At 45.9% G+C, this 27,321-nt stretch overlaps 1 protein-coding gene across 5 annotated transcripts in view; it reads left to right on the forward strand.

Moving 5' to 3' along the window:
- GRIP1 (glutamate receptor interacting protein 1) overlaps window positions 1-27,321 on the forward strand; it is a 394,096-nt gene that overhangs the window by 359,537 nt on the left and 7,238 nt on the right. For 3 of the 5 annotated variants that reach the window (XM_045829068.1, XM_045829069.1, XM_045829070.1), the window contains 4 exons: window positions 10,569-10,725; window positions 11,583-11,694; window positions 11,808-11,852; window positions 16,323-16,556. In XM_045829068.1, coding sequence (XP_045685024.1) covers window positions 10,569-10,725; window positions 11,583-11,694; window positions 11,808-11,852; window positions 16,323-16,556 — 548 coding nt within the window. The remainder of the gene's footprint in view (window positions 1-10,568; window positions 10,726-11,582; window positions 11,695-11,807; window positions 11,853-16,322; window positions 16,557-27,321) is intronic. The other 2 variants (XM_045829071.1, XM_045829072.1) reach the window with 1 other exon arrangement.

Here is a 27,321-nt window from a genome sequence, read left to right on the forward strand (position 1 = left end):
CATAGAACCATACTTTTTTTATGTTTTCATGTTAATGATCGTGTTGTGAAATGTAGATTGTCTCTCCAGCCTGCCCTCCAGCCTCTCAGCAGACTCGACCGTGTCCCAGGAAGACGGCGCATTCTCACTGCATCTTTAGGTCTAAAGCAGTTGCCCCATTCTCAAGAGGATGTTTCACCTCTGTCATTCCTCCTTGAGCCAGAAACTGATGTCTCTGCTGCCACGTTCCTTATTGTTCTCTACTTCTTGTCCAAAATGTCCAGCTTGCCCATTCATTCATTCAGCAAACAAGTAATGGCAAGCACAGTGTAAGGTTAGCACACTGTGGGCATGTGATGTTGGACAGAAGAGATGTGGTCCTTGTTCTCATGAGAGGTTACCCAGCTGAAGGGCCTGTTAACCACCGGTGCAAAGTAGTCCTCCGTCATTCATTGAAAAGGAGAAAAGGATGGGGTAATCATAGCTGATAGAGAAAGAAGGAAGGTATTCAAAGAAGTCTCGCAATGGGATGACTCAATTCTAGACTGTGGCTCTAGGATACAGACTCTTTCTGGTCTGCCTCCGAGTCAGCTTCTTTCGGTCCCCTTTCTCTATATTCGTGTCCTTCTGCCTTATCAAAATCGAATGCTTTGGGTTCCCTTGTCTTATTTATTCCTCCTTCTAACTCTGAGAAAGCCTTCTGATGCTTTCCTTGGACTTAGCAAAGGTTAATCAATACAGGAAAAAATTTAACAAATTGTTGGTACTTGGAGTCTGTCCTTCTCATAGACGGTGAGTGTCTCTTGATGTCTGCAATTCATGACTCTCAACTCAGGTATTTACATTTCTGTCTTCTTATCCCATCATCTTTAGACATTTCTCTCTTCTGAGCTTATTTTTTGAGTTTTATTGATGTATAATTGACAAATACAATTATATAGATTTGAAGTGCACAATGTGATGATTCTACACACATATATGTATGTGAAATGATCAGCACCATCGAGTTGGCTGACATGTCCATCACCGTGTGTGTGGTAAGAACACTCAAGTTCTGCTTTCTTAGCAAATTTCAAGTATACAAAACAGTGTTATTAACCATAATTGTCTTTCTGTACATTAGATTCCCAGAACATACTCGTCTTATAAATGCAAGTTTGCCTCCTTAGACAAACATCTCTCTGCCTCCCCCACTCCCCAGCCCCCGGCACCCACATTCTCCTCTCTGTTCCTATGAGTCGTCCTTCTCACTCTTGTTCTTCTTGTTCTTTTTCTTGTTCTTGCTGCTGTTGTTGTTGTTGTCCTTCCTCTTCTCCCTCTTCTTCTATGTCCTACATATAAGTGAGCTCATACATTATTTGTCTTTCTCTCTCTGGCTTATTGAACTTAGTATAATGTCCTCTAGTTTCATTCATGTTCTTGCAAATAGCAGGACGTCCTTCTTATTTATGGCTAAATAATTTTCACATATAATATTATATATATACACATATATATATTACACTTTTTACCCATTCATCTGATACTTAGGTTTTTCCCCTATCTTAGCTATTGTTACATGCTACAATGCTACAATGACACAGGAGTGAATACATCTCTTCAAAATACCAATTTTATTTATTTTGGATCTATACTCAGAAGTAGGACTGCTGGATCCTTTTGGAGGTCATTTTTTTAAAGATTTATTTTTAGAAAGAGGGGATGGGAAGGAGAAAGAGGGAGAGAAACATCAATGTGTGGTTGCCTCTCACATGCCCCCCACTGGGGGACCTGGCCCACAACTCAGGCATGTGTCCTAGACTGGGAATCGAACCGGTGACCCTTTGGTTTGCAGGCTGGTGCTCAATCCACTGAGCTACACCAGCCAGGGCTACAGGTCATTTTTTATCATTTGTATTCTCTCAGGAAAAAAAATTGTTTCATCCAGGTTTTCTTATGTATTTGCCTACAATTAAGTAATATCCTGTTTTACTATTTTTATTTTCTGTGTTTCTATAATTATATCCCCAACATCGTTCTGTATTTGCTGAATTTGTGTTTTTATTTTTTTCCTGTGATTATATTGGTAATGGTTTATTTTTATTTAGTATTTTTCCCAAAGAACTGACTCTTGCATTTATTTATTAGTTCCACTCTGGCTTTTCAAAATAAAGTTTTTCTTTTATTTTGATTAACTTTATTTTGTTCTTAGATTTGTTTCTGTTTATGATTTGAACAGGATGCATCATTTGTTTCCATGCTTCCTTAGAGTTCTCATAAAGACAGTGATGACTGATGACAGACACCAGCAGTACAGCCAGAGAGCCCCGCCGCCCTTTACTGTGGCTAGGGAACACAGCGTGGGCACGTGGGGAGCAGCACAGAGTGAGACACTCAGCAGTACTTTCCCCGCACACGGGGGCTTTATTCCCCTTTCCTTTGCTTTTCTGATCTCTTCACACTTACGTTTCATCACCTTCTGTTGTCTTGCCTTGCCCGATTTTCCTTGAGCTCTTTGATCTCTTATAGAGATGATGGTTTCAGTGTGTATGTTATAAGTTTTGAGATAATGTATCAATATTTGGTTATATCTATCATTTGCTCCATGGTAGCCTTTTTGTCCCTTCCCTCTCTTCTCTCTCTCTCTCTCTCTCTCCTCTTCTCTCTCTCTCCCCCCTTCTCTCTCTCTCTCTCTCTCTCTGATATTAACTTGGTATACCAGTTTCTTTTAAATTGTTGCTCATCTTTGCATGAGATGACTTCCTCCTGATCTGGAAGTTTGCAAGAGGTTCTGAGATAGACGAGCCCAAGCTGTGTTCCAGGCTAGCCAAACTTACCCTGTTCCCAGTATCTGTGATGAGTGCTTTCTCCCTTAGCCAGCAGAGACCAGCAATTGCAGACTGCCAACAACGCAGAAACCCTGCCTGCCAGCCTGCCTTGCTAACAGAGTGCTTCCTGCAGTCTATGGCACATCTGCAGGTGCCGTCTTTCAGCCCACCTCTGGCTTTACCCTAGTGCGGAACTGGGTTCACGGCACTTCCCCCCACCAGTCCGTGTGCTCCATAGTGATGCAGACAAAGCTCCGTTGTCTTGCCTCATCCTGCAGCTCCTGAGGTGGAGGATGGGCCCTTTCTGAAAGCTTTAGCTGTGGATATTTCCTCGTGGCTTCTTAGCACAACCCCCCAAGCCCTGTTTGACTTTCAGAGAATTTGGTAGCTTTTCTGGTATGTACGATTTGAGATTCTAGTTTTGCTAAAGATAGAGTTCACATTCTATTTATAATTTGTCGTCCTTTTTGACTTGAGGTGATTTCTGAGAGAAGGGAAAACTACTCTGCCATTTTCAAACCAGCCTCATTAAAACACCTTCAGGTTTCACGTTGAGAACAATTACAGATAGTTACACAAACATATGATTTGATCCTTCTCACTTTTAACAAAATTGGGTCTTTAAGAAACAAATTTTGCAGGGAATTTTCTGACTCATTTTCCAAGCCTGAAATTGACACCCAAAGATGAAGCAATGACAGAGGAAAGCAAGTCCCAAACTTGTAGAGCTGAGGTTGAATTCCAAAGCCATTCTTGGATTGAAAACCTTATGAATATGAACCTTTGTTTAGTTCACTTTTCTAGGTTAATGCTGAGTGTGAATTAAGAGCTAAATGAAAGGTATTAACCTGCATAATGTTGTGCTACTGAAAACCAAATAGTATAGTATTGTAGTATCACACTTTTACAAATATCTGAGCAGTGGTTATCCCAAAAATAAAAATCGTTATCAAGCTTCCATCAGCTTTCGGAAGTGTCTTCACGGGTGAAGGCCTATTTTCCATTGTGCAAATGAATAAAACGTAACCTTCCTCTCTGTGAAAGGAATCTAGACAGAATCTTCTACCTGGTATCAGTGCGCTTGGGCCGCTATACCAGGATACCACAGACTGTGTGGCTTTAAACAACAGAAATTCTTTTCACCATTCTAGAGGCTAAACATTCAAGATAGAGATGTCAGTAGGTTCAGTTTCTCCTGAAGCCTCTCTCCTTGGGTTGCAGGTGGCCTCTTCTCATTGGGTCCTCACATGGCCTCTGCTCTGTGTGTCTACATCCCTGTGCTGCGGGGTCTGTGTGTCTGCCGTTCTCGTAAGGACACCAGTCAGATCCTCATCTAACTTACTGACCTCTTTAAAGGCCTCGTCTCCAAATATAGTCACAATGGTGGGGGGCGCTTCAACATGTGAGTTTTGGAGGGGATGCAACTAGTGCATAGCACACCTAACATTATGTGTTAGGACAAGAAATCTAGCGGAGAAAGAAAGGAAAGGAGAGGAGAGGAGAGGGGAGGGGAGGGGAGGAAAGAGAAGGGAAACAAGGGAAGGAGAGGAAAGGAAAGAAAGAAAAAATAAAAAGGTTTCTAGTTTTACATACAAAGAATAATCACTTAGAAAATAAAAATTTAGAAACCACATCTTTCAATTTGTTGCCTTTATCAGTTTTGAAGTTAAACCCTAGTTTCCAATATCATACTTGTATTTGAATTTTATGTACTTAAACCATAGTTCAGTAAAAACAAAGATCCTATTTCTGGCAGCTGACTTTCCTCACACCCGAGCTGCCTCATTTATTCCATTCCTTCTGCGGCTCTTGAGTTGAACTCCTGGTGTAAAGGGAGATTCCTCAGGGCCTGGTAACTTTTTCTCACCTACAGCAACCAGCATGCCTGTACTAGAATTTAATTTCCACCTATTTTAAATCATGATAGCATCATCCACTTGCCTCAATTAGGGGTCAAATTCACCTACCTGTAAAAGAAAACCCAAATATTGGTGTTCACATGAGACACAGGGCTACTTTTCTCCCACTGCAGTCACAGCCTAGAGGGGCAGGTGGCCCATGGGGTCATCGGCACCAGGCATCTCCCTACTTCCTACTTACTTAACGCCGGTTACGTCTTCCCATCGCCACTGCCTTTTTTTTACACACTTCCATTAGCCCTGAAGCATTAACTGCCTCACTCATCTCCTTACTTTGATGATCCTTAGAACACAAAGTCTAATTTTGCCGTTCCCTTTAAGAAAAACTCTCCTGATGGTTTTTTATTATTGTAGGATAAAGTCAAAGGTCCTTAGTTTAAAGCACAGGGCTCTTCGACTACTTACCAACTTTATCTCCCGACACTCCACCACCACAGTGCTTCTGTTACAGAACAGACAAGGAGGGCCTGGGACGATATACTATTATTGAAAGAAGGCCCCGGGTCCGTTATGTCCGCCGTCCTAGGAAAGATATCTCTCAATGCCAGAGATTCGTGAAAAGGAAAGGAAATGTTTATTTAATGCTATACTAACTTAAAGTAGTGACCTAATGTCTTTATCAAAAATCCTAAAGTCCCTAAAAACACCCACAAACACACAGTCTTTCCTTCCTTCCCCCTTTGCCCAGTCCAGAGTACCATATCTCAGGAAAGGAAATAGAAGTCCATGGCTCAGGCAGTCCTCTGGTTCTTAGTTAGTCCTCCATCTCGACTGGGAGACCTCCCTGGGTTCCCGGCACCCTCAGCTGAGTTGCCGGGATCTCTGCTAAAACCAGGTGGTGGTTCCCCCTTCTAAAGCTGTGGGGGTCCCCACTCTGGCACAGGCACGTGGTCCTCTCTCCCAGGGCCACGGGAGTCTCCACTCTGTCAAGGCCGCGTGGTTCTCCTCCTCAGGGCTGCGGGAAGGGAGAGTCCCCACTCTGTCCAAAGCCGCGTGGTTCCCCCTCAATGGCTGCCATGTGTGGGTTTAAATCCCCCGCGCCAATCTTCTTCTGCAGCCCCATTTCTGACTCCTCCTACACTTGGGCACACTTGCCCTCAATCTACTGTCTTCTCCAGCTTTTCTGGTCGCCATCGTGGGTCTGGGCAGGTGTCACCCCATGTCATGGAGCCAATCTTCTCCCAGCTCCCACGCAGGCGCTGTAACTCAGGGGACCTGCCCCCCAGTCACATCTTGGTGGGGAGATCCCTTTCCATTCCCCTGGCCTTGAGCATGGCCATAGCTATTTAGCATATCTAAGTGACCAGCCAAAGGCTATAGGTTTCCTAAATGACCATGCCATGGTTTAGCTGCAAAGCTGCCCTGCATGTTCTTGCTCTGTGTGCCCCTTCCCCCATCTCACACCTGTTGGTGAGTTGTGGGGGAAGGGGTGAAGACACCTTAAAATCTCCTGGACACCTTAAGTTCTGGACCCCATTTCAAATGCCTATTTGGGGTCCCCCCTCTTGGCTGCACCCTGTAACACTTCCACTCCACACGCCCCGAGCTCCTCACTGTCCTCTCAGCCAGCTTGGGTACCTTGATAGCTCTAGGCGTTCTGATATATTCATTCACCTCTTCCTTTATCAATTCTAAGACAATGGAAAAATTGAAATTGGGGTCAGCTATGGATTAAAATAACAACTTCTGTGTGTTGTTTGTTTCTGCTGGGAAAGCTGGATTGACTGTACAGAGTTAAGGCTGTTATGTCCCTACCCCCAGGCCACACCTAGACATTGAGACTTAAATGAGGGGTGTCAGGTCCACACAGCAAGCTGTAAGCCAGCACATCAGTTGAATTTGGTTCAGCTGAATAGAACATAAAATCTTAATATTAGCATCTTAAGTTATAAAGAAGTAGGCGTTTCAGAGCTGGTATAACACCCAGCATTGTTAGGGACCCATGCTCTTAAATATTTATTCTCTACTGTGCTTAGCTTGTGTCTTCCATCGCAGGGTCCAAGGTAGTTACCAGGGCTCCACCTATTGTATCTACATTCTAGGCAACAGGAAAGAGCATTGCAAGAGGCTTCCAGAAGTTCCATTTCGATATTACTGGCCAGAATTTTTTTATGTAGTTAATACAACTTTAAGAAAGGCTAGGAGCAGTAGTCCTATCCTGACCAGTAATGTCCACCCCCAACATTGGTATCCCAGTACTGAGAATGAAGAAAACAATGCTGTTTTGATGAGCCACAGTCAGCTAACTGCACAGTCCTGGTATCCCACCCCACTTTGAGCTTGGATTACCCAAGCAGGGGACCCAGTTTTGCTTATCTCACAGAGCAGCAGCCATGCAGGGAATGGATCCAGAGAAAGTCAAGAAGGGGCCAAGTGTACCTGCCCAGTGCTCTTTTCCAAACTCGACAGTTAGGTAAATCACAGCTCCTCCTGTGAGGAGGAGTAAGTACAGGCAGTAAGGGGAGCCTTGGAATAGTCCTGGAATGCTGCTCCCTCCCTGGGAGCAAAGCGGAAGCACACTGCTAGAACGTGAGAGCGGGAAGCGGGCTTTCCCAGCCTCTCCCGCCAGGCGTACTCTCTGACCCAATCCCTCCACTGTAAGGGCCAACTTACCCCCCAGCTCCAAGCTTATCCATCACCTTCCCATGGCACCGGCCCACATTCCCACGCCAAACAGGTCTCTCTGTGCTTCCATTTCCATGTGTTCAGACTAAAAGGATAGTACTGCTTCCGTGCTACTAGAACTCTTTCTTGCCATGACTGTTTCTCCTTCTCTCACGCCCAGACATGTACTGAGCCATGCTGTTCCAAGTTTGTCTGCATTTCAGCCGCTCATACAGTACCAGCCACTTAAGAAGCCATCGAGCACGTAGTTGAATGACACTGAGGCTTCCCTCCTTCCTATTTTATAACAAGGAAATGGAGATCTTGAGAAGCTGAATGGCTTAGTAAATAGTGAAAGTAATGGACACCTATGTTCATTAAACCTCATTGTGTTCTAGACACTTTCATAAGTGTTTATATGCATTCTTCTCCTTAATTCCCATACCAGCCTGATGAGGTGTGTGTCATTGTATGGAGGGGAATTGGTCGAGGCTTCAGGGTGAAGAAGTGGCAATGCTAGGATTTGAACCCAGGACTTTCCTTACTTCAGTTCCATGCCAGCATAGCATGAACCAGGCCCAGGTCTTCTGAGGCTCTGCCTGACCTGAAGATATTTGAATTTTATTCTCTTTTCATGTCCTGCTTTGTTGTAATGCGATAATCATTTAATATGCTGATTCAGACAAAGCAGTCTTGGTAGAGATAGATGAGCCTGTCAAGGGTGGCATTTGTCCAGTGGTGACGCTGCGCAGCTGCTCTAGCTGGTCCCGCTCTCCCGCCCCAGTCACCGAGAACCACTTACCAACAACAGCTCGAGGGACAATAGGAAAGTTAATCTGCCCAGTTTAAAACAAGTTGGAATTTCCCCAGGGAACTGAATGGTCACGTGGGTTAATACTTATCAGAAAAGGTCACCCCCCAGGAGGACACCATTAGCATTTGGCTCTCAGCAGGCATAAAGCCAGTTTAGAAAAGCAAAGAGCAGGCTCCCCCTAACTCTTTGCATCACAAAAAGTGTGACTTCTTGTGTTTTAAGGGTGGTTGTTTCTGTTCAGAAGGAGAAAATGGATCCCTTTCAGGGGAGCCAGGAGAGACGTGGTGTTACCCCATCACTCCCCTACAGGAGGGGACTTGTGTGTTCCCTCCATTTGCCACTTTTGATGGAAAACTGTGCATTCATCACACAAGATTTCTTCCCAACTGGCTGGCCACACTCCTGTGGTTATCTGGGAAAGAAACTGAGATATCGATTGAACTGTGCATATTTCCTCTGCACCAAGGACCTCGAAGCCTTGGTCTCCTAAAACAAAAGGTTCATGGAGCATGGATGCGGCTGTGGGCATCCTCCTGCACGCTTGAGAGCAAGTCCTTTTGATCAGAGCATTATCTTCCAGACATCCTGGTTTCTCTGGGCCGTATGTAACCAACAGTGAGGATGGCATTGTAGGATCTAACGAGTGGAGGGAATGTGAATGAGAAAGACCCATGATCCGGTCATTTCATCGTGTGTGAGAACAGGGGCCTCGGCCTATTTGCTACACTAAGTGTTTTTAAACACAGGAAGAAACACAGGTTATATTGCAACCTGGACACACACGTGAACACACACACGCCGTGGGTCACAACCTGACATGGCAGATGGAGCCGGGACGGCGGCTGCAGCACAAGCCGGAGAGCCGGGCCTGCAGCAAGCCCTGGCACTCTCACTGGGCCCCCACAAGAATTTTGAAAAACTGCACACCCTGTCACACATTTACAGTTGTCCTCTAAAAGTGTTTCTCCCGAAATTTAAATACTTGCAAAGACTAGAGTTTCCAGTTTGTTGTAAATATGCTTTAAATATATCTTTGTCAAAATACAGAGCCAAGGATTTAGCTCAGATTCACAGAGAATGTCCATTATATAAACTAATTGTCCAAAACATCCCCCACTGTCTCACGCATCAAGCTAATCAGACTTAACTCCCTGTCAGAGAGGAGGTCAGTCTTCAGTTTTGCAATTCAAATAACCATCATAAGGTGCCCACCTCCCAGTACTTCTGAATTCTGACTCCAAGGTGCAGAGAGATCTATCGGGGAGAGAAGGTCAAAGCCGGGCCAAGAGTCTGTACCTGATAGAAATACAGCACTGCTCCTCCGAGACCTTCCCTCGGGAGCAAGCCTTTCCCAACTTATCCCTTGACTTGGCGTCTTCGTGGAGTCTTTATATCCCGGGGCCAACCTTCTTCAAAGGCTTCTGTTGGATGAGAAATGTCACTCATTTGTAAAGAGGCAGAAAACAGCTGTAAAAGCGGAGGTGAAGGGGAGAACTGGCAGACCTCACGTCCTGGCAGCTTCTCAACCAGGGCTGTTTTGGGGAAACGTGCACGTGGAACTTGAGGATCTGAAAATTAAGTCTCCTAAATTTATGACCGGATCCCCCAAGAAAGTATGCAAGTAGCCCTAGGTACTTAATCCACAGCTGTGTGTCTTTAATATCCTCACCTGTAAAATGCAAGTAGTAACAGTCCCTACTTTTAAGGACAGTCACGAAGAATACATAGAGCTATTCAAAGAAAGCATTTAATGAAGTTCTGGGTGCAGAGTAAGTGCCCACTCTGTGTTTGCTATGGTCTTTGTTACTGTTGTTATCTGACCCTCTACTTGCTAACAATGTCATTCTCATTGGATTAAGTAATTCCCAGGCCCATCCCTAACACTTGTGGCTGCAGCCCAGTAGTATCCAGGCTCTGTCCACACCCCTGCAACCAGCAGCCCCGTGGCCACTTCTTAGGCCCGGAACCCACATCTGGTGGCAAAGTCCATCGTCAGAATGTCCCACCTGGTTAAGAAACCCTCACACTGCTCGGAAGTGGACACAGGGCTTTTGGGGTAGGAAATTCAGGATTCTGACTTTCTGGAACTTGCTGTAAGAAAGGTTGGATATAACTCTACTGGGCACATCCTCTGGCCCAATAGGTTTCTTGCACAGACAGGGTAGGGCAGGAGTCCTATAAAGCACATGCCCAGCTCCGTGGCCCCTCCTGCTGGGGCCTAAAGGTCTTATCTCTGGGATGTTGTTAAAATCAATTGGGATAATATGTGCAGATGTGTCTTGAATATAAGGCTTGAGTGTTATCTTCATGGTCTTTGTGATTCCAAATTCCATTCAAGTCAATCCCTGAACAAACTAACAGAAACCACAGAAAAAGTCAAGTTAGTCAACAGACTTCTCTTGAGGTTCTCAGACACAGAATAAAATGCCTGTTTTATTGTTTCAGGCACTGGCTTTCAGGCCTCAGGATACAACTTCAACACCTACGACTGGAGGAGTTCCAAGCCGAGAGGTAGCTTGTCCCCTGTCACTAAGCCTCGAAGCCAGACTTACCCAGATGTGGGGCTGAGTAATGAAGATTGGGACCGGTCCACAGTCAGCGGGTAAGGTTCCCATCAACTGTTGCCCTGTCCAGGCTGTTCCGAGCTCTTCTGGGCCAGAAGTGAGCTTCTCTGTGTCCAGTGGCACAGATTTCTAGCTCTGGCTTCCTGAGGCTGCTGCAGGCATCCACACTGGCCTCTCGCGTGGCAGGAGCCTGAACCTTGTGCCTACGGTGGGAGCCCGAGCCCCACCGCAAAATGGGGCAAGAGCCGGGTGTCCCCTGGAGAAAACTGTAGCAGCAGCAGGTGGGGAAGATCTACTTCTGAAAACTGTGTCCTCAACCTATGACTCGTTCCCTCTCATTTTTGTTTTTCATTTAAAAGGTAGTTTTACATTAACTAACATTAAAAAAAAGGTCCATCTAGGCTCCCATATTTTTAACTCAGAGGCATATTTTAGCATTTTGCCCCTTACCAAAGTATATTAAGGAAATTCATAAAAAATGATTGCACTGAATTGATCCATCCTGATGTTTACCATAGGGTGGGGAAAACACATTTTTCTCTCCTAGAGAAAAGTCTGAGTTCTCTTTCCCTGTAGCTGTGGTAGCTGAAGGATATCCCCACACAAACTCCACATTCATGCGGCTCATGCAGCAGCAGCAGCCATGAGCACTCAGAAATGCAGTCAGTAAGACCGCGGTCCTTCCTTTCATTCTTCAACACACTTCACATTTCCCAAAGTGTCCTTAGGTGTAAGGATGCTTAGCTGGCCCTAGCTGGAGGCCACTGTTGGAAGAAAGGCAAATCCAAACTGACTCTTATCTTTTGTGTGTGAGATGAAGGAAAGAGATTCTGAACACAGGAAAAAACATGATGTCTAGCAACTTCTTAACTAAAATTGTGCTTTTTGGTGACAGTTTCACAGGGGCGCCTGACAGTGCCGAGGCCGAGCAAGAGGAAAACTTCTGGTCCCAGGCGCTGGAAGATCTGGAGACCTGTGGACAGTCAGGGATTCTGAGAGAGCTTGAGGTAGCCTCAGTCCCGCTCCTTGCTTTCATTGTTTCTACATTCATTTTTTTTGGTCCTTTTGAGTTTGCATTTATCACACCAGTTCATTTAAAAGCTTTAACCCCTTTCCACAGGAGAAAGCTGACAGGCGTGTGTCTTTGAGAAACATGAATCTCTTGGTAGCTACCCTTTATGTTTATATTTTTGCTTGTGCAGCTGCCTCCCCTGCCCCTTTGCCTTCCGGACAGCAATTTGATTTGATACAATGCAGTTAAAAGTATTTCTTTCCCCATTTTCACATACCCTCCCACCCCCACCCCGAGCTGACTGACTTGTGGCTTCTGCCATCGCTCCCTGCTAACCCTGACTGTACCTGTTTTCCACTGAATCGCTAAGGAGCCAGCTACGTCTCCCAGCCGTGGCGCATCTCATTCCCTTAGTTGCTTTAGAAAGGTTTCTTTGGCATGTTTTCATTTGTACCTGGTATAGAAATTAATTTGATCGTGAAGAGGAACATAAGAGGAAATGTTCTTTTATTTTGTTTTGCCCTTTGAAATAGATGACAATGCAGCTGGTGCAAAAGGCCAGTCTGTGGGTTAAGCAGCCAAAGTGTTCCACAGTACTTTGCTGTTGATCGCAAATCCTGATTCCGTATTAACTTAGTGTGGACTTGAGGAGTCTGGGTGAGACAGAGTGTTACAGCTGAACTCCTACTGAGTTCTTTAATCAAAGCCATGAATTTGCTGACGGTATTCACACTTTGGTCTGGGAAGTCCTGGACTATTTCCTTTTATGTTCTTTTAAATTTTCTAAGCTGTAAAAAAATAAAGTGGCAAAAGTTTCATTTTTATTTTGATGTCATATGAGGTCCCCAAGTCACCATAAGGAATGTGAATGGCATAACTGGGTGGAACTCCTGCAATTCTAAAATGATTACTCATCTTTATATTATTTTGCTTCAAAATTGCATGTGTGAATATTTCGTGTGACTCTGACGTTTGTGAATCTGCAAAGAGAATTATAGAGAAAAATATTGATTTGAATTTATAAACATCATGGTATTACCTGGCATGAATTTTAGCTTCAGAGCGTGGGTGAAGGACCTGGAGATGGATAATCCTATAAAACTTGAACACATTGAAATGGCAGCGATTGATTCCTTTTTAACCCAACTTCCAAAAAATGTAGAATGCTTAAGCATCAGTGGGCCTATTTAAACTCTTACCACTTCCTGTGTGTAGAATGATCAGCCAAGGGGCCCAAACTGGGTAATGAGCTCAGTTCACAAGCCTTGAATGTATACCTGCTTTTGAAAGTGTGTTTTGGCTCACATGCCTTTTTCATTTTGCATTTTGATGCTTTTTTGAAGACGTATGCATCTGTTCTTCTAATAGCTACTTTTATATCAGGTAAAAATTCAGATGATGTAAAAGATAATATAAGGTTGTGTTTTTCATCCAGAAATTGAGTTATCCAGTGAAAATGTTGCAACAGCCTATATATAAATCATCTATAGCATAGCTTCAGGCAGGTGTGGTCCTTGAAATTAGAAATCCAGAAAGGAAATGGGTTGAATGTATAAACCAAAGAGAAATTAAAGTCCTCAACTAGAAAGAATGATTGGCAAACCATAAATTAGGGTCTTATTTATACTTTTATCACAAAACACATTCATTTACTAGTTTAAGTGAACTTTGATCCCTTGCAAAAATATATATATATATATTTGAGCTAGATTCTTGCCTATGAAATTATACCCAGTATTAAAAGTTAAAGTGTACTATAATTGTAACAAATGTAGAAGATTAACTAAGATAAAAATGACTACAATTGAAATGAAAATGAAAATTATACTAGTCATTTTCCCCATTGTTAGCAATAATTTCAACTTGAGCACTGAAAAATGTATAGTTTTAACAAAAGAGGAACATGCTAAGTAAGACTTTGAACAAATTACTTAATATGTCTTATCAGATATATCTCTTTCTTTAAAATGGTTTTATAATGAGCTAACGTTTATATGGCACTTAATAAATGTTCAATAGAAATGAATTACTATGTTTTGCCACTTATCTGACTAGTGAACCCTGCATTAACTATTTTTTGTTTAGTATAGGAAGAAGGCTTAAATGTCAGAGAGAGAACTCTTGAACATATCTCTTCTAAGTTGTTTGTACATGTCAATTATCTCCCTGATAATTTAGAAAAAAGAGATTATAACTGTAAATTATGAATCATGTAAAATAAAACCAGGAAATAGATAACTGAGAGCCCATAAACAAATCCTAGGTAGTTTAAAATACCTTTTAACTTTTTACTGTGGTTTATATATTTCTGTTTTAATTTTTATAGGCCTCCATAGAGGTCACTAATGCAATTGAAGTTCATTTTAAACCAGACAGCCAGCCACCCGTTGCGCACTGGCACTGGAGGCCTTCAGACAGTATGTCATTGCTTCCTTCACCACCCTGCCTGGGCTGTTTTGAACCTTCTGCAGGGGCTAAGCCTTATCAAAGCAAGCTGATGTCTCCCGGTTGTAGCAATTGAGTATTTTACCTCCAGTGTGTTTCCTGCCGGTCCCAGAAAAAGTGAATACAAAACAAAATAGATGTTAACAAAGTAAATAACTAGTCTAAGCAGGAAAAAGCAGTAGACGGATGGTCACACTGCAGGAGAGCAGTCGCTGGGTGCTGTCCCTCGGCGCAGGCTAAGCAGAGAAATGACACGTGCACGTTAAACGCTGTTAAATAAAAGGGTGCCCTGCGATACCAACACACCTAGTAATTCAAAGATTTCATTTGTAAAAGGGAATGTATCTGACATAAACCAAAATATGGATAATTCATACTGGTTTAAATATTAGGGTTTGAACCTGCTAAAAAATCATTTTTATATGTCTCAACCTAACACTTGACTGAGAAGCATACAGCCTGCCCATAAACACTGAGGGTTCTGGAGCCAGATTGCTCAGGATGCCGCCCCAGACTCTTGGGTGAGTGTTTGGCTTTCTTGGGCATCCCTTGCCTTAACTGAAACGGGGAGATATAATCATTATAGTACCTCCCACACAACATTGTTAAGCGATATTCTACACACGCACATATAAATGGTGCTTAGCATGTGTTGATAATGCTCAATGAATAGTAAGATATTATTCACAATTTACTTTTTCAAAATTATCATTAAAAAACTGATCTAGTTAGGATCTTAATGAGTTTACTTGTCTTATTTCTTTTTTCAACAAAAATACAGATATGTGTACAAGTGCACTAAAACTTGCCTGTTATTCAAAGGTCTTGTTCGTGGTATATTTATAGCTGTACACCAGGTGAAGCTGGAATTACAAAGCCTTAGATAACAGATGAAAATTCTACTCACTTTGCAGTGTTTCCTCCTGATCTATAATTTTAGGTAGTACCCTTGGCTCATTTACTACCTGTGTGACCTTGGGTAAGTCAGCCTCTTTGTGCCTCAGTTTCCTCACCTGTAAATTGGGAGGAATAATAGTGCTTCTTTCATAAAGTTGTTGTGAGTCTTAAATGGATGACTACATCCCAAGCACTCAACAGATTACACTTCTGTTGCCGGTACCTTTAGCATCAGTATCACTGTAAACCATCACTCCACGCTGTAGCACAGCACATGGAACTCGTTTTCTGTTCCCAGGATTCCTGGCAGATTCACCAGTGGTGGTTCACCTTCACATGACCATCATGTGAAGGAATGCAGGCATAGTTTCGGGATTTCAGCATCCTCTAACCATGAGAAATGGGTATCCCCAACATGACACTGGTTTCAAATGCTCTTTTCTTCCCTTCTAAGACCCTCATTTTGGGAAATCTAATCTTGTAATCTTGTTCCTTGTACAAACATAATATGTATGTCCCCTACATATTACGTAAGGAACATACTTGAAACTGAACAAACTTCCCAATTCACTGGTGAAAGCCAACCCAGGTCTCACAGCTTTTGTGCAAAGGGCTGAATCCAAGTAGCATAGTAAATGGTGATTCTTTTACCTCTCTCTGGACCTTACTAAACAAAGGCCATTTCTAAGAAACACTGACCTATGTCAAATGCTGCAGAGACCTGGCTGGTCTGGCCACAGGCCAAAGGAAAGACCAAAGACAAGAGGCTTGGGTAGAAGCTCTTGTCTTTGTAACAACAGCTGCATGTCAGCCCATCGTTTTCTCCAGGTGGGACTGGAGGCAGCATTGCAAGTAGAGGCAGCCTGGTCTCTACTGAGAAGTTCTTAGTTCCTTTCTATAAGGCAGATTGAAGGTTGCCTCATGAACCCCATCTTTAGAGCTGACTCAGTGGAAAGTTAATGCTTAAACTGTAGTTTACAGTAAGCAAAACATCAGAGCTTTTCAATTTGCCTCTGAATGGCCAGGGGTGGTATTTGATTAAATAAACTCAACAGCTTAAGCACTTAAATTGGATTTGAGATGTGCATTATAAATGGCACTTGCAAAGCATTTTTCCAGACTTTCATACTTCAATGAGTACATCCATTCTCCAGCCTTCGGTTATGCCCTGAAGAGACTGTATTTTGACTGAGCAGAAGCAGAAATGTGCTTAATGTTGAGCAACCCAATCCTTTTCTTTGTCCATGGCTTAATTGTTTCTGAAAATTGTCAATGCCACAGGCAACAATCATGTCGGGGAGCACGATGAGTTTGAATCATGAGGCCCCAACACCTCGCAGTCAGCTGGGGCGACAGGCCAGCTTCCAGGAACGGAGCAGCTCTCGGCCACACTATAGCCAAACAGCACGGAGCAATACCCTGCCCTCCGAGGTGGGCAGGAAGTCCGTCCCCCTGAGAAAAATGAAACAAGAAATAAAGGAGATCGTGTCCCCAACTCCTGTGGAGCTGCACAAGGTCAGGAAGCTCTCTTTTCTTTCCTTAGGGTCCCGTTGACCAGCCATTGTGCGTAGCCTGAGCGCCAGACGCGCAAGCATGACAGTGACATTGACTTGGGCTCAGCCAAGGAAGGAAGCCAGAGCTTAAAGGTAGATAGCAGAGACTTCGAGTGTTCTCCCAACGGGACCTTTGGGACATTATTCTGTAAAACAGAGAACTGGATTTCAAGCAATGAATTAATCCAAAAAATGTGTTTGTGGCCAAAATATTTTTGTAAAAGTTTGAGGCTCCAGTGTCACACAGAGCTCTGACGATTAGTCTATCAGTCCAACTTCACTGGAAGGGAGGAAATGATTTTCCTAAACGTATACACTCATAGCTGCGCTGAAAAGAGGGTTCAGGTGTACCACGGGGAGGCTTAATCCTTAATTACAGGCGCCAGCAGGTTGTTATGTTAGCCAGGGGACACGGAGCTCTCTTCAAGACAGTTTAGATGTCTTGGGTCAGGACCAGGTAAGCCCTGGTGATGCTGTATTTCTGTCACGATAGTTGCCCTACTTTACTTCACGGAGGAAAGCCCACAATGGCAGGCGGGGATGAGCCTGAGTTCCTGGCAGAGTTTAAACGGAGCATATACGTGTGACCGTGTTCGTGGAACCCTGGGCCAGGGACAGCAGCAGCAGAGAGGCGTCTCTGGTATTCTTCTGTAGAACCAGCGCTTTACTTTTGTTAATACACAAGGACACTTACAGTCTCTTCATTTTTCTTGAGAGCCAAGACCGCTCTGTAGTTAATAATTTATTCACTAGCAATTAATTGTTTGTCTTACCCAGAAGAACAAATAAATGTCAGATTGAAAGGAGGTGACATGCCAGCTACTCCTTTTTTTCTCTAAAGACTTCATTTTCCCCAGCCACCTATGAAAACTGAAAATTTATTTCATAGCTGACAAAGGACATGGTGAAAGAAAGGACGGTGTGGGAAGTTGGGTGCTGAACTTTTGGTATTCTGTTTCTGGGTTCATTCTTTCACCACTCATTCACTCATTCATTCATTTAACACACGTACTGTGCATTCCTTCACTAAAAGAGTGGGGGCAAGCCCCAGAGAGCACATGGTCTGATAGGGCCAGTGTGGGAAGCAGTGGGAAGAACATACAACGATAGAGGCGAGACGAGGCTGCCTTGGAGGACAGAGGGTGGACCCTGCCCACTGCGCAGGCTCAGAAAGGGCTTCCTAAAAGCAGGTGTTCGCTCTGCAGGAAGGTGGGGAGTGGGGAAGCAGGCCAAGTACAAAATGAGCCGTGTACAAAGGGACGTCAAAGACTGTGGTATGCTGAGTGAATGAGAATATTCCAACAAGACCAGAGCCTTGAATTGGAGTGTTGTGCATTATGAGGAATTACAGAACTTGACAGAAAAACAAAGGAACTTCTGACATTTTTGGGTGGTGACCCAGATTTACCCCATGCCACAAATTAGACTGTTTACCCAGTTACCCTGAATTGAAATGTGTAGCAGACACCAGCCTTCCCCCTCTCACAGGACCTAACGGGCTAGCTGACAGACACCATGAGGAGGTTGAAAGGACTCACCTGGGTCCTCAGTTGCAGAAGCTGCACAGTCAGTGCTAATCCTGTCATACCAGGAAAAGGGCTACACCTCCCTAATCCCTCAGGAATTTAGGAGCACTGTCTCATCCTCTTCTCCAAAATTCCACTGTCCCAGGCAAAGAGCAGCGTGCTTAATAACCCTCCCACCTTCTGCACCCAAGGGAAAGTCACCAACATGTATGGAGAGCCTACTATGTGCTATAATGTATTGATTTATGCTGCTCACGATAGCCCTCCTTAGCAGACACTTACTAACCCTGTCTGCAGGACAGGGAAATAGCAAGTCTAAAACAGAGTCGTTCTTCCTTCTGGAGTAAAGCAGTCTCTTCCAGGGAAGATTACTGATAGCCCAGCAATGCAAAAAAACCGTCTCCCCTCCTCTCCTGCACCGAAAGCATTTAGCACAGATAATGATGGTGAATTGGATGTGTGAATGATTATGGCTGAGGTTTAAAAAGTACTGGGGATGAAAATAGATCCCATTAAAATCTGTTCCAAACGCATCATCCACTCAGCAGCACAGTGAGTGGCAAGGGCGGACCGGTTGGGAATGTGTGCCTGTGTGTATGCTTTGGGGGCCTCCAGGTCACAGCCACGGGTGAGCCAACGGGACCTGCTCGGTGGGATGCTGCTTTTTCCCTTTGCTTCAGTGCCGTTCCCACGTAGCCTCGCCTTCTGAACCGATTCCAAGCAAAATAAGACTCTCGTAAGTCCATGCGGTGCTGGGTGTTGTGGCCTGGCAAGAGGGAATCCCTGGGAGTGGTCATTGCCCACATCTCAGGTTCCTTTTCTTTGTGAGTGAATTCGGTTACTCTGATGGGCCATCCACATGCGTGTTGCTAAAAACTCTCTTTAATTCCAAAGTGCTTGAGCTGAGGAACACTCCTCAGAGAAGTCACTCGGCTCAGAGCGAAGACCTTTGCCTGTAGGTGTCTTTTGAACTCCGGACAGTGGCCTGACACCATGAACAAGCACAGTGACTTGTGGGTAGACTTGAGTGACCCTTCCGTCGGGGCACTGCCCGCCTGTATGAAATCTTTGTGAGAATGAGGAAGAGGTGCTCTTCTGTGTGCTGGTGTGGGGAAGGGGCCAGGGAATCAGGATACACCCCTTCCTCTAGCTGAAGAACACCCCAAGGCGGTGGACACAGCGTGACACATGGAATGAGGGCTTGTTTTTGGTTCCCTGGGCCCCTTGGGTGGACTTTTCTAAATGAACCTGGTGGGTGAATTCCCAAGGGGCTGGCAGGTCCAGAGTGGAGAGGCTGGGTGCAGTGAGCAGCATGCTGTTCTGGTGTTGCCTCCTGCCTGCCCTCGACCACTTGGTGGAATCTGTGTCCATGAGAACAAGCCACGCACCTGTGCGGGGCCAGGCCAGCTCCTATGAACTCTCACTATTGCTAGAACCTGCAAGCATCCATCTCCGTTCCTGGAGAGAAAAAAACAAAAGCAACAACCCCTCCATCTCCTGATGGTGGATTACTAACATCTTTATCCAGAAGGAATAAAGTGTGGGCTTATCTTTCAGTTTCTTGGGTTTCAACGTCTTCTCCATTGTTTGCCCCCCATTTTCCACCCAGCCCTCCTCACCATTCCTGCCCTTCCTTCAGGCCGTCTGAATCCCGAGTGCAGGTCGGAGTCTGAGTGGTTGCTGTTTGTTTTGCATCATCTGTTGTTACTCAGGCTCTACCAGGTCCTGGCAGGCCTTCCTTCACGTGGTTCCAGGGTCCGTATTCATTCCTCAACCCAAAAAGCTGGCTGTCCTTCCTGACCCTTGAGAACAAACAAATGAAGCGTCCCTCCCCATTTTGGCCACGTGGATGGGGGAGGAAGTTGGAGCTGACTGAGGGTTTAGTGCCTAGTTGGAGGGCCGGGGCAGGAGGAGGTCACAGGGGAGTGGTGCCCATGTCCCCTTAGAACACTGCTTGTCAGACTTTCCTGGCTGAGTCCGAGTATGAAATACGTCTCATCTCACATGTCAGTACATGCATGTACATACATCTCACATGTCAGTACACCCACACTAATATATGAATGAATGAACCCAAACATTGTACACTGAGATTTCCTATTTTCTGTTTGTTTCTTTTCGACATGTGATCGCAGTAAGCTGATTTCAAGGGTTTTTAATGGGTCTCAACCGAAAGCTGGGGGCCTGCAGTTTTAGAGGGTAGTTTGGCATGTGAACCTCTGATGACCTTGACCGTGATTACATGGAGTGCTGGTTAAAATGCAGGTTCCTAAACCCCACCCAGACTAACCTGGCCAGCATTTTCTGACACTTCGGGCTGACCACCTGCATTTTAGCAGCCTCTTCAATGGATTCCTTTGCACCCTAAAGACCGAGTCTCATTCCCTCAGGTTTTGCTAACTAGAGGTGATTATTCTATTTCGTAGGCAACACCTGGTGACAAGGTTAAAAAAGTGAGTTAGCATCTTTGGCCCTGGAACTTCTGAGTTTTATCTTTAAAATGAATTCTGGTTTGTACTATAGCTTATCACAAATTCTTTCTCTTTGCAAATAGTCTGTGATCTTAGCTACAGTTTACTGATAGCCCTTCTTTCCCTGCTGAAGCTTAAATGTCCTGTGGGGTCCACTTCATCTATCTCTGAGATGAAGTCTAATTTCACTTCTTTGCAGAGTTTACGGAAAAAAGAAATAAATTCCGTAGAGCAGAAAGTTCCGCACATTCAGAGCATTTGGGCTTTTTTAAAAAACCATACTGACATTTCCTGGGCTCTGTTATGCGTGTTTTTCAGTTAAATTGTATGCCTTATTCATGTGCAGCTATTTTTATTTATCTTTTTACAGAAATGTTTTTAAAATAATTTTCCAGCATCTACTTTCATTTACGACTCAGGTGGCATTTGAGTCGCCCGGAACCCCGTTTATTTCCCGGGGCTGCGTTTGCTGCCATTGGCATTCCCGACGCAGCCAGGGCCGCTCTGCGTCGGCCGTCTGTTTGAGTAACTGGAGAGGGGCCTTTGCTCCTCTCCATGGTGTGAGGGGTTTACTCCGTGGAAGGGGTGCCATTTGGGGTGTTTAATGGCAGCTTCTTTCCCCATACTGTCCCTGAGTCAGGAACAGGCTCAGCCCTAGGAGGAAATATAAAATGGGAATACACATCTTACCCAGGCACACGCCTCTTTCTTCACCAGATAGATATCTGGAGTTGCTACTCCAGATCAAATGCGGCCGCACACCCGGCCTCCTCCGAACGGCTCCTGCGACGGGCTCCAGGAGCTCCAGGGGCACACCGACTCTCCGGCCTACCAATGTAGATCCAGCTTCTCTTTCTCAGGCGACGAGTGACGAGGGAGAGAGAGCACAGGCTTCACTGCCCGGCAGACCGAGGCACGGTCCCAGCGTGACGGTCGTTAGCCCTGTCACTTCCCAGAACCTCCGTTTGCTCCCTTAGTGAAGAGGGGTCAGGACCAGTATCAGGAGAAGAGACTTCACAAACGCCATTTTCCCTGGGGAAGTCACCGTCAGTCAGAGTCTTGCCAAAGCCGTGTGTTGTCACAAACCCAGAACATGAGGTCTCCTCAGGATCCCAGACTAAAAGGAGGCTCGGCCAGCTGCCTCAGAGTCTGCAGATACGGAGGCGTCAACCAGAGTGAGGACCTATTTACAAAGGCAGTCTCGTGTGTGTCTAGTTACTGATCACCGCATCAGTCGGACCAGCATGTTCTCTCCCCATGAAACAGGGTGGCCGAATATCTGAACGTGGTGAGGGACCACGGGATAGTAGAACAAGGGTCGGAATTCGGTTGTATGTTTCATACGACTAATGGTATCCAGCCCTGGCAGTCTTCAATATGTATTATTTCCATCAGTTCCCCTTATCTATGATGCTGCTGAAACAATGTTACAAAATGTAAAAAATGTAATTTGTATGCAAATGAGTTTGGGTTTTTTTATATATGCACACGTATATATATATTTTCAGTCCATGGGTAAAGAAGGAAAGAATGACAGTAAGATTTCCCAGTTATGATAAAGCTTCTTGATGACAGTAGGGAAATAAAATCAAAGCCTTTGAGGTTATCTTTTCCAATGGAAAGAAATCATTTGCATTTTGACCAGCCAGAAGTCAATTTGCATCTTATCACTTTGAGTCTGAGCTCCGCTCTGAGCCATAGGACAGGTAAGTCAGAGTTGCTGTCCCTAGACACAGACAACCCCTAGGCAGGCTCGTTAGACGGCATTCCGGGGGACCCCTGTCTCGCTTCCTGATCACGTGTCTCGTCTCTTTGTCACGGGTCCACCACCCTCCTCCTCAGAAAGGTTCCTGAGGTCCCTGAAGTCTCACTCTGGCCCAGGGGTCTATCGCCCATCTCTGATGTCTTCGTGTGTCTCTGTTGTGATCAAATATGTTCACGTACAAGCTCCCTGAGGGTCGCCCTGTCTCCCGACTGTGGGGTCCCTGGAGAGAAGCCTGCTGGACGTATTCCCCCCACGTCGTTCTGCCCTATCGCTGGTCCTGCAGAGCTGTGGTGGGACATCGATCACGTCTGGCCAGTGCGTGTCTCCTTCTTTCCCAGGGTGGGGTGCAGAGCTCTCCCCTGGTTCGAGAATCTTTGCAGTGCCGGGCCGAGGCCGTCCCTGGAACGAGGAAATGAAATCAGGCTGTTCGTGCTCTGTGCAGTCAGTGTGTGGTCAGTTGTAACTTGCCGTCCTTCCTGAATCCCCACCGGCCCGGAGGGTGGACAGAGGGCAGGTCTCCCACCCAGAGGTGCAGGTGGCCCCTAAAGCACAGAAGCCCACGGTGATGTTGTGACTTATAATAAGAAATACCTATTTGGTCTTCGTCCTTGCTGGCACAGAGCTCCTAAAACCGTTGGAATTTCCTCAGTGTTGAGAGCAGAATGGTGTCTTTTGTCATGCTGTTAAGGGGACTGACCTTTGGACAGCCCCTAAGCCTGAGGGAGAGGGGAGAGGGCTTAGAGGTTGAGCCCAATCGCAAATGGCCAAGGATTCGCCCAGTCAGCCCAAGCAGTGCAGCCTCCGGGGTCCACAGAGCCTGACAGGAGAGTCTGGAGAACTCCCGGTTGGTGGACACGTGGAGACGTGCGGGGAGAGGTGCCCTCTCGGGGGCGTGAAGCTCCAGGCCCTTTCCCAGACCTTGCCCTCCGCATCTGTTCCCCTGGCTGTTCCTGAGTTACATCCTTTTGTTTTACACTGGCATTTTTCTAAGTAAAGTGTTTTCCTGAGCTGTGTGAGCCGCTCTGGCAAGGAGCGGGTTGCTGGAACCTCTGACCTAAGCCAGTTGGTCAGAAGCCTAGGTGATAACCTAGACCTGCAGTTGTCCTCCAAAGGGGTTGGGGGCAGTCTTGTTAGACTGAGCCCTGGACCGTGGGATCTGATACTATCTTCAGGTCGATTAGGCCCGAATCAAGCCGAATTGTAGGACACCCAGCTGGTGGTGGTGGAAAGTGTCTCCTGCCCCTACACACACGTTGGGATGGTGATCAGGACATTGTTACCCACATACCTGCAGGGAATGGAGGTCAGCAACTTGCAGAGGGAATCGAGAAGGGCCAGCAGCTGGAGGAGAGCCAGCCCAGGGCAGACCTGGCGGCGGAGAGCTCAGGCAAAAGCCAAGGGGCAGGTGCTGCAAGTAACTGGCAGGCAGTCCTGAGCAAAGCTGCCGGAGCAGAGGCTACCGCGGTGGCTGACTTGATGGTGGCCAGGACAAATGGGAGGGGCCAGGGACCGAGCTGACAATAGCCACGTGTCCGTCAGCTGCCTGTGGCTTGGTTTGATTGCCTGAAGACCTGGGAGAATGATCAGATTCCTTCCTCTTCATATGACGTGGACTGATAGCCGTGAAGGTGCTCTGGATGAATGGAGAAACCCTGAAGCTCCCTCGGCTGGGACGCGTTCTCCAAGGGCCCTGTCAGCCCCTGACGTGCTCATACTCATGCTGATTCTCACTCGGGCCCCATGCGTCCAGCTCCTGTGCCACGGCCTTGCCAGGGAGCCGCAGGGGGCAGCGTGTGAAGCAGCTGTCTCTTCTTCTCCCCTGCCAAGGAGACTCCCCAGTCTGGAGGGCAGCAGCTGCCCTCTCTGGCCCAGCTCGTCTTGCAGGTCGTGAGTTGGAGTGGCGTAAATGGACGTGGCTTCTCCTTGGCTAGAAGAACACAACTGGGGAGGCCATACTTTGTTTTTCCTTTCAGCCCCACAGGTAGCGTAGGATTGTTCTCAAAACTGACATCACTGCATTGTCAGGGTTAAAGGAAGAAGGCTACCCCAGCAGCGTCTGCAAGAATAAACCCACGTGCCTGGTGGCTTATGGGAAAACCAGTGCCATCTCTGAGAAGTAGGTGTCAGTTGGTCCTTAAGGTCATTGGACAAGAGGCTGAGCCATAGGGAGGCTGCCTGCACCGTAGGGACTGCTTCTGGCGATGGCTGTCACTCAAAGTGACTTGCTGAAGGTAGCAGGCACAACTGCCCTTAACACCCAGGTGAGGAAATTGGCTCTGCTTCGAAAGCATTCCACACATGTCAAAGATGAAAATGCAAGCATTAAGTTTCTGATCTTTACCTTAAGGACATTGTTCAGACACGGGCACAGAAGTATAAAACAAGGCTCAGCTTGAATCGCGGTGAACCCTTCTTCCTCCTGCCAATGCTGACAAAGAGTTAAAGTGGACTGAGCTTTGTAACGCTGTATCCTTGCCTGGAGTGTTACATTCCAAGTGTTATGTTCATTGGCCTTTTAGAACAGAACAATCTAGTCCAGGTTCCCTGGAAGCATCCTTTGCTCTGCAGAGAATAGAAACCCTACAAGATACGTCTTGATTGGGATGGGCTGGGGTGGACCCCGCAGAGCTGTGGGAACCGTGAGCGGGCGTGCCGGTGGCTGTCCACGGAAAGCTGTGAAGGGCTCTTGGAGAGGAAATGCAGCCGTCATGAAACAGTTTTCATCTTTAGTTGGCTGGGCAGTTGGAAATGGGTCAAGGCTGCCTGACCAACTAGGAGATATGTGTCCAGAAAAAAAAAATCATGACTTGACAAATATGGCTAATGAGGTCTAGAATTTTAGTAGTGAATTCTAGAGTTTACACATTCTACCTGGACAAGTCTGTCCATCCACTTCGAGAGTCAGCATCCCCTGTGGCAGGAAGGGAGTGATTCCATTGCACAGAGCGCCTGGGAGACCAAAAGCAGTCTTGTGTAGGAGAGTGCCTGGGTAAGGGATGCCTCTGTGCAGAAGAAGTATTTTTTAAAAAATATGATCTAAACCTCAGAATCCTTAGAATTATTTTTGGACAGAAAATAAATCAGAAGTAACTGCTACCAATCTCCAGTGGAACAAGAGGGCGGCAGCTACATGGCACAATTTATTATCGCTGCTCTGAGAGCAGCCAGCCGTGCTGCCCAGTTTTATGAATTATTGATTTCTGGAATCTTATCTTTGTGTCATTTAAAAATAATTTCATTTTTCTTATGTGCTGTTTCTAAGCTGTTTCCAGGAGAACAATACACTTGGCTATTAAAATTCAATCTCTTCTAACCTCAGGAAATCTTCTAGAGAAACAGATTACTTTCAAATTTAAATCACTTATGAGCCTCTTATTCTGAAGAGTTTACCGTAGACGCACATCAAGTCTAAGGCCCAGGAGAACGAAGCCTCTTGGTCAACAGCTGTGGCCTTCATCTGCTAACCTGCTCTGCTTACCGCCCACAAGTAATGTTTTGGCTGATGTGTCACCACTGACCAGTGTTGGCATCACGTGGTGCCACGCATCTCTCTGCCTTTCCTGGGCTCTGGCTGTGGAGCAGGTGCCCGAGATCCGTTGGCCAGTGAGCAATGACGAACCTCCCTGTTGTTCCAGGCCCACGCTGGGAAAGAGGGACAGAACCCTCCTGTCCTGTGGCCTGTTGCAAAATCATAACTATAAAGGGACCTGGGAATTCTCCTTTGAAATGAGTACTTATTAACGCAGTGTGCCATGGGAAGATCTGGACATCTCAGTCAGAAGCACCTCTGTGTCTTGCGATCTGTTCAGCTTGGGCAACTTTCTAACCCTCCCTGAGCTTTCATTCCCCTGTCTGTGTGATCTGCTTCACAAACTTGGTAGAGACAGCAGCATTCTGTTTGCTTTTTAATCTGCTCCCTCAAGTCCCACAGACCTTGTTAGCAAGAAGTCCAGCATTTTGAGCTGGAAGACCTTCCATCTCACCTCTCCCCGTGTCCATGGGAAAATGGGGCTGCTTCCCCTCTTCAGTGGGGCAGGCCTGACTCCATTGTCAGAAGTGCCACACCTCTTATGACCACAAGGTGTCGCCATTGGACCTTCATGGGAAGTAGCCCCATCCATCCCACTCAAGGTGTGGATGCACCGTGCTCATTTCCAGCTCTTCCTAGGAAGGATTGAAAGGGGTGGGCAGATGGCTTGAACCTCAAAATTAAATCAGTCTTATTCACATTCACAGCATCTGGTGGCCAGTTCTAACTGCTTCCAAACTCACCCATGTCAGAACCAACCTTTTCATTTACTCAAAAGTAATAACCCTACTATGTGGCAGGCACTGGATTAGGCATTTAGAAAGGGGCATCTTCCACATACGCCCCTGCTTTACCTGAGCCCAAGTTACCAAGAAAGGCGTCTCCTCCACTCCTGCAGGGGGGGGCGGGGGGAGGCGGGAAGAAGACTGTCTCATTTACACAGTTTGACCCACTGCTCTCGGGCATCCGAGGGTGCATGCCAGATGGGGCGCTACACCTGAGCAGCACCCTCGGATGCCTGCACCTTCTACACTGCACCTGAGCATAGGCACACTCCTGCCTTCTATGGTAAATGGGGCTTACTATTCTGTTTAACTGAGTGCCATAAAATTGATCTCCCACAGAAATCTGGTCACTTCAGGTTAAAACTTTATATCTACTACCTGATTTAAAGTTGAGGCTCTTACTCATCTGGCAGGATGGTTAGGAGGATTAAACTAGGTATCTTCACTGGACTATAAGCTTATAAAGGCTATATTTTGTTCACTGCTGTCTTTTTATTTTTTTCACTGCTATTATCTTCAGTCCTTAAACCAGTGCCAGCACATGGTAGGGGCCAGTGTGAGTGTGTGCACGAGCATACGTGCGTGTGCACATGGTCACACACAGTCATGGAATGAGCCTGCAAAGAATGTCGTCTCATTAAACATTAGTTT

The sequence above is a fragment of the Phyllostomus hastatus genome, unplaced genomic scaffold (assembly GCF_019186645.2).
Source record: "Phyllostomus hastatus isolate PE091 unplaced genomic scaffold, TTU_PhHast_1.1 phas_scaffold_93, whole genome shotgun sequence".
Classification (NCBI taxonomy): domain Eukaryota; kingdom Metazoa; phylum Chordata; class Mammalia; order Chiroptera; family Phyllostomidae; genus Phyllostomus; species Phyllostomus hastatus.